This window comes from Sorghum bicolor, chromosome 2, assembly GCF_000003195.3.
Source record: "Sorghum bicolor cultivar BTx623 chromosome 2, Sorghum_bicolor_NCBIv3, whole genome shotgun sequence".
In the NCBI taxonomy this organism is placed as follows: domain Eukaryota; kingdom Viridiplantae; phylum Streptophyta; class Magnoliopsida; order Poales; family Poaceae; genus Sorghum; species Sorghum bicolor.
Genome location: NC_012871.2, coordinates 3,553,501 through 3,564,106, shown reverse-complemented (window position 1 = coordinate 3,564,106; position 10,606 = coordinate 3,553,501). Strand labels below are relative to the sequence as shown.

Genomic DNA, 10,606 nt, shown 5'->3' with positions numbered 1-10,606 from the left:
GAGCTAACCAAGGTATATCTTTGTTGATCACATTCATTTGGGTGCATATGAGTTGATTGAATTGGATATATATGCAATGTTGCTTGCTATAAGATGATTGAATGGATTAAATGATTAGTAATCAAGTTTGGATTGATTTGAGTTGGATAAGTTCATGAGATGACTTTTAGTAAGTGTATTGAATTGATATATGTCTTGTGAAAGTATTCAAACGAGTCTATTTCAAGTTTGATTCAATTTGAAGAAGCATAGCTCAATTGCTTGAAATCTGTCTAATTTTTGAAAAACTGAGCTAGCAGTGATCAAGTCTTATTTTGAGTGATCAAATCTATTTGGAATGGCTTGAAATTTGGTGTGCATGCTGTACATTTATGATAGAATATTCTGTAGAAATTTCATAAGAATTGGATAAGGGATACTTCGGTTTTGGAGTGGATCTTATCAGCTATAGTACAGCAGATTTCAGCATGTAGCAATGGTGGAAGAATTGAAATCTGGTAGCAATCTAGAAGTCAAATGAAGCTCAAATTTTTACAGCTGCTATATGCCTTAGTGAGTCACATCTCCACCAAATTTCGTGATATTTGGATCTGTACAGTGTGAGATATTAGTTATTATTTGAAAGGTACAGAATCTGCCAGAAAAGTGACAAATATTGGATTGATCTAGAGTCACTTCAATTGAAAGGTCCTCAAGTTGGAAACATTTTTACAAGTGTTTGAGGCACCTAAGTTTGGTTTTGAATTGATCTATAAGCATGACAAGTAATGAGTACAAGGGCATTTGGTTGTGAAATGTACTTGGTGTACACATTTAGTACTCAAATTAAAGATGAAGATCAAACTCAAGAAGAAGATGAAGTTTAAGTTCTAGTGACTATTGGAGATCATTTAGTAGAAAGAAAAGGACTTAAACAAGTAGAAAGAAAAGGACTTAAAGAATGATTCATGGTTACTCATCATATTAAGTCCATCACTTGAATCAATCAATCAAAGTAATTCAAGTAAGTATCAAGGATGGTTCTTTGGAGAGAGGTCACTTCTCCCTATGTGAGGGGCGTGCCGCCCGAGGAGTAGGTAAACCAAGTGTGGTGCTTGGAAGGCTAACATGGAAGTGGTGATCTAAAGGACATTTGAGATGCTTAGTTGAAGTAGTCAAAAGGATTGATCAAGAAAGCAAGCAACAACCCAAAAGAGAGCTAGTCATGCTATTTCAAGTAATATTCTTAATAGTTCTCTCATGCAAGCAATGGTCAAAAGAAGAAGCAAGTCAACCACAACAAGATAGTGCACTTGATCATAAAAGTGGTTTTCATTTCATATGGGTGAAGATTTGATCTATCAATTGGCATTTATAATTAGTCTTCACCAAGCTTATAGTTGGACTTCACATTGCTATTGGAGAAATGAATTAGAATCTATGTGACTATCCTCTTCTCCAACATAGCAAAGGTATCATTGTAATGTGCATGATCATTTCATCCTTTACTAGTATGCGGTTAGTGCATATAGTACATGCTTCATAGGATCATGCACAACAATTGAAAAGTTTTAAATTCATAGCCTACCACTATTGCTTGAATGATTAGTTGATCTAGTGGTATGTATATGAGTTTGTTCATGAGCTAGTGAACCCAAGTACTTGATCTATTTTGGATTGTTAACAAGTGACAAGTACAACATTGGCAAGATAACCCTTAATGTGAGGTGTGAAAAAGCTTGTCATTGGTTCAAACCGGACTTGGAAGCTTAGGCAAATCAACTTAGTTCAAGTCAACATTTAGAAGCTCATGATGATTAGAGTACAAGAACAAGACAACAATGCAAATGGATATCTAGACTCAAATGTTCCTTCAATTGGTATCCTACAAATGGTACTCATGATGATGATAGCAAATGTTCAAGATAGCAAACAAGTGGTTCCATACTAGAAGACCTTAATTGGTAGAAGAATCCCATATGGTATTGGACAAGATATTTCAAATGATATCACATTTATACATATGGTATCTATCATACAAGAAGGTGGTTCCACAAGTGATCCTCAACTTTAAGTGATCATCAAGCAAAGAAAGTTCCCTCACCAACAAGATTGACAAGTGAATGACCCATGCTATGACATAGGGGGAGTGCCCCACCAAATGGTATCAAGGTCAAAGATCCTATGTGGAATCTTAAGAGCAATTCAAGTAATGTCATTCCAACACATATGGTGATGTCCATCAAAAATACAAGATTCAAGCCACAACCATCTATCCCAATGCAGTCCTTTGTCACAATGAGATTCACACTTTTTCAATTAGTATCAATTGATTTAATTGGTATCACACCTTTTATGGAAATTGATGACAAAGGGGGAGAAGTTGGAACAAAGATATGATCATGGGAAAAGTTGGACAACAAAAGATATATTTCAAGGGGGAGAGATTAAAGATGGACATAGACAAGGGAGCAACATTAAAAGAAAAGATGATGGATCAAAATTCTTGGACAAAAGAGAAGCACACAAGTAAGGGAAAATTCTTGGACAAAAGAGAAGCACACAAGTAGGGGGAGCAAGCTCATGAACATTGATTGTTTGCATTTGATATGGGCATATTCATGTGCTTGCTTGCATTGCATAAGTCTTTAAATACAATATGCATGCTTGTGTGGTGTATGCTAGTTATAGAACTTGATTGATGATATGATAACTAGCATGCATAGGTTGGTAGCTAGACTTGTGTTCTTCAAGTAAAGACTAGACCCTTGCTTTTAATGTTGATCTCACGGGGTTTCTAGTGTTTTTGTTGTCTAGCTACACATGGTGCTAAGGATGGTGTACATTGAATGCTTCAAATGCTATCGAATTTGGTATCGAGCTACAAAGGTTTATTCTATACACCTTAGCACTTTTTAGGGTTTTATGGTGCTTATCCAAATCTTGACATAGAGCTTAAATGTTGGATAAGTAGCATAAAATCCAAACCAAGTTAGCAATTTACACTTGTGTGAAGTGCTAGCTTGAAAAAGCTTAAAATCCATATCTTTGTAGAGTTGTCATCAATTACCAAAAAGGGGGAGATTAAAAGGTCCTTGTTTGGTTTTGGTAATTGAGTGACAACTTAGGTGGACTAATAGTGTTTATGTGAGATACACAGGAGATTAGTCCACAGGTGATGATATGATGATGGAGGAGCTCATTGCATATGAGACATGACATGGAGTCATGTGACCAAGGTGGAGAAGATCAAGATGAGGCTTGGCTCGATGGACCGGTTGCAAGAGTGAAGGGCAAGTCGAAGGCTTTGAAGCGAGGGACCGCGTGTGACGGTGAAGCTTGAGCAAGACTTGGCGCTGATGGACCGAGGCAACGGTGAAGAGCAAGTGAGGTCAAGATCGATGAACCAATATGATCACATGATGATATGAAGTGGATCATATCTTTTGGTGATTGGTTGGTGCATGTGTTGCATCAACATTGGAGGAGATGAAATGGAAAGCGCAAGGCAAAGGTATAACCTAGGGCATTTCCATTTCACCGGTCATAGGTGTGTAGAGAAGTTTATGACCGGATTTAGGATAGACGGCCGTACTATCAAGAGGGGCAAACTTGTTTGCATATCGGTCATCTAGTGCCACTTGAGCGATCTAACTTTGCATACGTGTTAGGATCGAGTGGCGTGGCAAGTTGAGAGGCTAACTCCCTTGAAAAATGGTTGTGAAAATGCTAACACACGTGCACAAGTGTGGAGACACTTTGGTGTTGGCACATGGAAGCAAGGGTAGAAGTTGAGAAACTTTTCGCGCAGGCTTTCAGGCCGGACGCGTCCGGTATGAGGTCGGACGCGTCCGTGTTGAGGCACCGGACGCGGAAACAGTTTCCGCGTAGAGTCCGCTGTGCCTCGTCCGGTGAGTTTGTTTCTCGGTGAAACTCTCTGAGTTTGCGTCCGGTGCACACCGGACGCGTCCGAGTTAGCGTCCGATGCAAACTCCTCTTGCAGAGCTCTCTGGGTGTGAGTCCGGTGCACACCGGACCGTCCGGTGTGTGCGTCCGGTGTTGGTTCAAGTTTTGCGACGCTCTCTGAGTTTGCGTCCGGTGCATACCGGACGCGTCCGGTGTGAACTAGGACGCGTCCGGTATTTCAAAAGTGAGAGTCCGGTGCCCTGTCAGTGTCAGAGACAACGGCTAGTTTTCTAACGGTCAAGAGCACCGGACGCTAGTCTGGTCAATACCGGACGCGTCCGGTGTGAACTAGGACGCGTCCGGTGTGGTCGACTTTTGCGCAGTGAAGGGTAACGGCTAGTTTAGCCCTTGGGGCTATAAATAGAAGTTGTGGCCGGCCTTGGCAAGTGCTGTGCACCCTTGGGACTTAGTGTCCATGCTTGGGGAGTGCTAGGAAAGCCTCTAACTCACTTGTGCTTGCAAGAGTGCGAATCAATAGCGAGTGAGTGATTCTAGTGCGTTGCATTGAGAGATTGCATCGAGTGGCACTAGGTGTTCGTGTTGCAAGCCGGTGGTGCTTGTTACTCTTGGAGGTTGCCACCTCCTAGACGGCTTGGTGGCTTGTGACTCCGTCGAAGCACGCAAGGAGATTGTGCGGTGCTCCGGAGAAGAGATTGTGAGGGGTACGGTGCTCACCCCGCGGGGATCGCGAAGAGCAACTGTATTGGATCGTGCGTGTCATTGAGCTACCTCACTTGTGGGTAGGTTCTTGCGGTGTCCTAGTGGGGACGAGGTCCGTGTAACACCTCTTAGCCGCCGAACCACCAAGTGTTGGTCGACACAACGGGGACGTAGCTTGGTGGCAACCAAGTGAACCTCGGGAGAAAATCATCGTGTCAACTTTGTTCTTCCCGTTGGTTTGCAAGTCCCTAACACAAGCTTGTTTTTATATTCTTATATTTGTGCTTGTGTAGTTGCTCTTGTAACTAGTTAGTTTGTGTAGCTTGCTAGTTACCTTCTTGCTTGTGTAGCTAGAAGTAGTTCCCTTGCGTGACTAATTTGGTTTGTGTAACCTTGTTAGTCACATTACTTAGTTTGTGTAGCTAAGTAAGTTGCGCTCTCTAATTTGGCATTAGTTGCCTTGTTATTGAGCTTGCTAGTGAGCTTAGGCTTTGTGCGCTTTGTCTCTCTAGTTTGTGTAGGAGCTCCCTCGGTTTGTAAAGTACTAGTTGCATAGGTTTGTGTGACCTTGCTCCTAGAATTGTTTAGGTGAGCTCTTGCTAAGGTAGCACCTTGCTTGCTTGTTTAGGATCTTTTCAAGGTGCTAGAGAACTTAGATAGAGGGGTGTAGTCTTGGCTAGACCGATAGTTTTAATTCCGCATTTGCTTCGGTTAGCCGGTGCGATAAGTTTTAGAAAGGACTATTCACCCCCCCTTTAGTCCGCCATCTCGACCCTTCAGCCGTCCCTAGCGTACTTCAGGAATACGCAAGCTCTTCTGGAAAGCGTATTTCGGCCGGGTTGAGTTCAAAATTCGTTTTCTGAATTTACAAGTTTGCCACTGAAACTGTTTTGCTCATAACATGCTCATTCTAATTCCGTTTTGGTCCATTCAAATTGCATTGGATTCATTTCAAGGAGCTCTACATGTTAGTAAATTGTTTACTCAGTTTGAAACTTTGTAATTTTGTGACTTTAATTAATTAATTTCTTTTCTATATAAAATCTTGGAAAATTCATATCTTTTTCGTTTTAACTTCGATTTTCGTGATCTTTACGTCTGTGAGATCGTAGTGATGCGTAGAATCATTTCACAAACTTTTCATACTGTTTTTATATGATTGGTGTACTGTTCTAATGATAGCCTTGTTTGCTTCGTGTATGTTGTCTTCGATTGTTTGTGTGATCGATGATCGAGTTTAGTCGGAGAGCAGTTTTTGGTGATCAAGATCAGAGCTTGGACAATAAGTAAAGACCAGCAGAACCAAAAGGATTAGCAAGAGCATTTGGATCAAGACAAGTATAGCATTTGGGTTTTATATTCTGTGACTATGATCCTGTGACTAGATTAATGTTAAGTAATAAATGATAAAAATGACTTTTTAGCCACTTGATGATTTATCTGTAAGTGATAACCGGGACAACAGTGTAACCATGAGGGCTATAATGTCTCTGGCTTTAGTTAAGTATGAGTAACTTTTCTAGCTCGTTAGCGGTTACCCATGTGGCGCAATTGGGGAATAGCAGACCGTGGATTCCTGCAGGTGAATCACATGGACTGACTAATGAAACCAAGCGGCCCTAACTTGTTAGACGAACCTTTGAAAGACTTCATAGTGATCCCTGCCGACCTCCCTAGGAAGGGGGTTAAGAGATTAGCTACCTCGGGTGAAAGGGTAAATCATGACTCATGGGTAAAGATGTGCAACCTCTGCAGAGGGTTAAAAACTAGTATACTAGCCGAGCTCACGGTCAGAAGCGGCCTTGGGGATTCTTGCATCGACGATGATGACTCTTGTGTGTTCAATATGCTCATTGTTTATTGTTTAATGCTTTACATTATTTATGTCACATTGATCATGAGATTGTGGGAGCTATACAATCTAGTTGCTATACTTGTGGAGTTTGACATGGACTCACTCTTGCTATTTCCCCCAAACCTCAGGAGAAGTTTAGGCTTGTGATCAACCAGTCAGTTGGATCCTGTAGAGAGAAGTTAATACCCGAAGTTTGGAGTTGTCTATCCGCTGTTTGTTATCAAAGGTTATATCTTTTATACTAAGTACGTTATATATTTATGCATTGTCTTTTGATATTACCCCTTATTTGTAGCTATATGTGAGATTTGACTTCTAAAACTCATATATAGTGTATATCTGGTTTTGTCCTTAAAATCGGGTATTACAAAAATATGGATTTAACTCATGGCCACTACTACAAAAATGATTTCAAGAAAATTTATATTAACAATGTAGATGTCCCTGAGATTGAAAACTCTAACTGGAAACTTCTTTTTGACTTGGGATTGTTAACTTTGGTATTATTACACTATTTATTACCAAAATGTCAATGGGCGATCAAGGTTCAACATTATATATCAATTCACCTTTTCAATGTGAGCTTCAAGATTTTTACCAAGGTCACAAACTTGCAATGATAAAGTGGCACATAAGGTGTCACAATCCTTCGTGAATCGATCCACGAACTACACAGAGATGTTAAATGGGTCATATTTAAAATACTATATAGCAACCTCTATTTAAATGTAATAATAAAGTATTTATCAAAAATGGAAAATTGAAGGTCGGTACAGTTGAATCCACTAGAACATCAATATGATATTATCACTGCAGTTGAATCCACTGAACTGTCTGTGAACCAGCACAGTGATATGGTCGATAAAACCCATCACTGGTAAATGCCATCTACCAGATCTATTTCAGAAGTGACGTCGGGTTTAAACACACGACATTGATCCAACGTTGCTCTGGAGCATAAAATCAACAAGGATTAAATAAAAACTTTATGAGGTTTTCACATAGTGAGTCGAGGGTTCATATTTCTTTTATTTAAAGTTTGGTAACAGAAAATGCTGAATTTTTATAGCAAGAAATGGAGTTCTTTCTCCCTAAAGAGTTTAAAAACCTTACAATTGTGACATTTCTACAAAACAGAGCTGATGGTCCACCGGCATAGACATCTATACATGAATATCCTTTGGGTGCTTATGATGCCATGTCCATCTTCATGCATTTTGTTCATGGTGGAAGTTAGGCAAACTTCTACATTATTTGCCAAGTACTATAGTTAGAAAAGTTTGCTTGTTGGTGCATGCATGTAAGGTATTGAGTATGAGATGCTTGTGATGATTGGGCATACCTGTTTGGTTCCACTGTTTGACGCTGTCGTTTCCATTTTGTGCACTTTTTGAGCTCATAAATAAATGGCTTAATTGTCCGCATAAATAAAGGGATGTGAGATCAATTTTGTTTATTCCACCATATTTTGCAGTATATATGTCTGTACCAAGTATATATTCTGAGGCAAATTATGTGATAGACTAATTTTTTGGTTCCAATACATTAAGGAAATAATGAAGCTCACCGATTTTGTTGTACATTTTTGAATTTTTACCAGTATAAATAATTAAATTCATTATTACTTTGTTTTCCAAGAAGAATATTTATGCTTGTGACCAAACTAAAGGTTGGGTGTCTGATATGTGTGTCCCATATCTAGCTTGTATATCTGAGACGATATAGAGCCATTGGTTCGTCCAAGGTACAAACTGAGACTAATTCTATTACAGTAGAAATGATATATAGCTAGTATATGTTACGGTCAATTAAAAATATATAACATGTCGATTTTACAACTGCCTTGTAAAGTACTCCATCGGTTCTAAATTGTAGATAATTTATATGAAAACTGTACCAGGATGAGACCTATGACTTGGTAATTGAAAACTTATCTGTTCAAGTTATTTGAAACCATGTTTGAAACACAAATATCTTCAGAATGAACTTGGTGTCGATACTTTATTGGAATCAGGCATTCGAGTTTATTCATGAATGTAAATGTAGATTGCTAGCAAAAATATGTGTTAAACAAATAGTATTTCCCTTTTTTGTAAAGAAATAGTAATCTCTAATATATAGAGTATTTGCATTAGGAAAAATGCTTCTGTTTGTAAATAACTGTTGTACTTAGTTAACAACATTGCACGAAAATATTCATATAGAGTCAGATAAAAGTTATTTGTCCAAAAATATGTCTCCTGATAAGATCAACAATTTTGGCGATGCAAAAAAATTGAATCTATTTAGATGATGAGCAATGTCCAACTCGGTGCCAACAAAGTTATAATGAATGTAAGAATCATTTTCTGAATAAACATGCATGCATATATATATATACAAGTGAAGTGGTCAGGATGTATAATATATGTTCAAGGGGTGATGTGTACCATGCACGCACAATTTCAGCTTGAAAAATGGTGAATTCGTGTGGTGGGGTGATGTGTCGCCGTCAAAGTTACTATATACTTTGAGATGCAATAATGTTTATGTAGATATATATATAGATACAGAAGACCAGGAGAGCGAGAGGCAGAGGGAACCCACGACCGCAATTGCATTGCCTACATCAAAAACGCCTTTGCGCGCATGGAGTGCTTACCATCTAGTGCTCCACAACGAGCGGGGGTAGCGGCGGCTAACCTGTCCCTGACGTTGGCACCGGCGGCCTGCGGCAGCTCCGGCGACGGCGACGACGACGACGACGTGGGAGGCAGGAACGTGCGTCGTCGTCTTTACCCCTGTCTTTTCTGCGACAAGACGTTCCTCAAGTCGCAGGCGCTCGGTGGCCACCAGAATGCCCACAAAAAGGAGCGAAGCACCAGCTGGAACCCCTACGTCTACGACGGCCAGCACGCCGGCACCATCGCTGAGCCGACGCCGGCCTTGTCGTCGTCGATCGTCGGCCGCAGCGTCAGCAGCGCTGCCACCTTGTCCATTCCATCGCAGTCTCACGGTGGCAGCGCCATGCGCGCGGAGCCTGTGCCTGCCGGTGGCCGTGACGGGACAGATGGCATTGGCACCGCCGTCGTCCCAAACTTTCGAGCGAGAATGCTGCAAAGGCGGCGGGCGGCGCTATTCGCACCGGTGAACATCAGGTCAGCAGAGATGGATACGGTGGTGGCTGATGGCACGATCGACATGCTCAATTGGGTCAGGGCCTCAGTTGCGCCTGAGGCCACCAGTGCTGGCACCACAGCTGACCTGCAGGGTGAGCATCTGGATCTCAACCTTGAGCTGAGACTCTAGGTAGCTGCAACTAAGTCACAGGGCCACTCTGGATGTGCACCTTTAATTTGTATAGTACCTGAGGTTCTGGTATCTCTTTTCTCAGTTCCTCGGTCGCATATGCATGGCTGAAATTTGGTTATTTTCTATACTTGTTACTTGTTAGAATCCCTAGCGGTTGTTTACATTAGTTATAGTTTAAGAAGTCTACAATGATCTCCGTGTCTTGCAGTTGTATAAAAGGATAGACGGATGATATACACTCTACGCATGTGTCTGATCTTTTATTTTATATACATATGTAAAGAGATATATAGATGTGTTATAAGTACCTTCAGAAAAAATTAAGAGAAACTAATTAAGGTCTTGCTTTTGATATATGTATCATTGTATCGTCATGGATTATTTATCATCAAGTTGTGCTTCTTTATGTTGCATTCTTGAGTATCTTGAGTTGGACTAATTATAAATAAAATATACCAATATTTATGTTAAGTATTGTCGTCAGATTTTTTTTATAGTATACCCATTTAATGTCATAAGCATTAATATTTTACCCATACATTTGGTCAAATTTTAGATACTTTAACAAAGAATGTGCCAAGAATTGTATTTTTTTTTGGGATGAGGTAGTACATCAAGATTTGAAATATTGAACACGATGAGGATCCATGGAAAAACTACCATTAAACAGCTTGATTAAATATAGAAAGCATCTTATTTGGTATGGATCTGACCCGAATTCAAAATGAAAACAGCCACCATGTGCAGCATGAAAATAATGGTCTATACTTCCAAATAAAGTCAATTAGGGGTGCTTAACCTCAAAACTCAAAATGAGGTCCTTCTAATGAAAGATGTACATAATTTCTTCAATTA

At 40.1% G+C, this 10,606-nt stretch overlaps 1 protein-coding gene across 1 annotated transcript; it reads left to right on the top strand.

Annotated features, from left to right (window-relative positions):
• LOC8081128 lies at window positions 9,089-9,748 on the top strand. Its single transcript, XM_002461428.1, has one exon. The coding sequence runs from the start codon at window positions 9,089-9,091 to the stop codon at window positions 9,746-9,748; it is 660 nt and encodes a 219-aa protein (XP_002461473.1).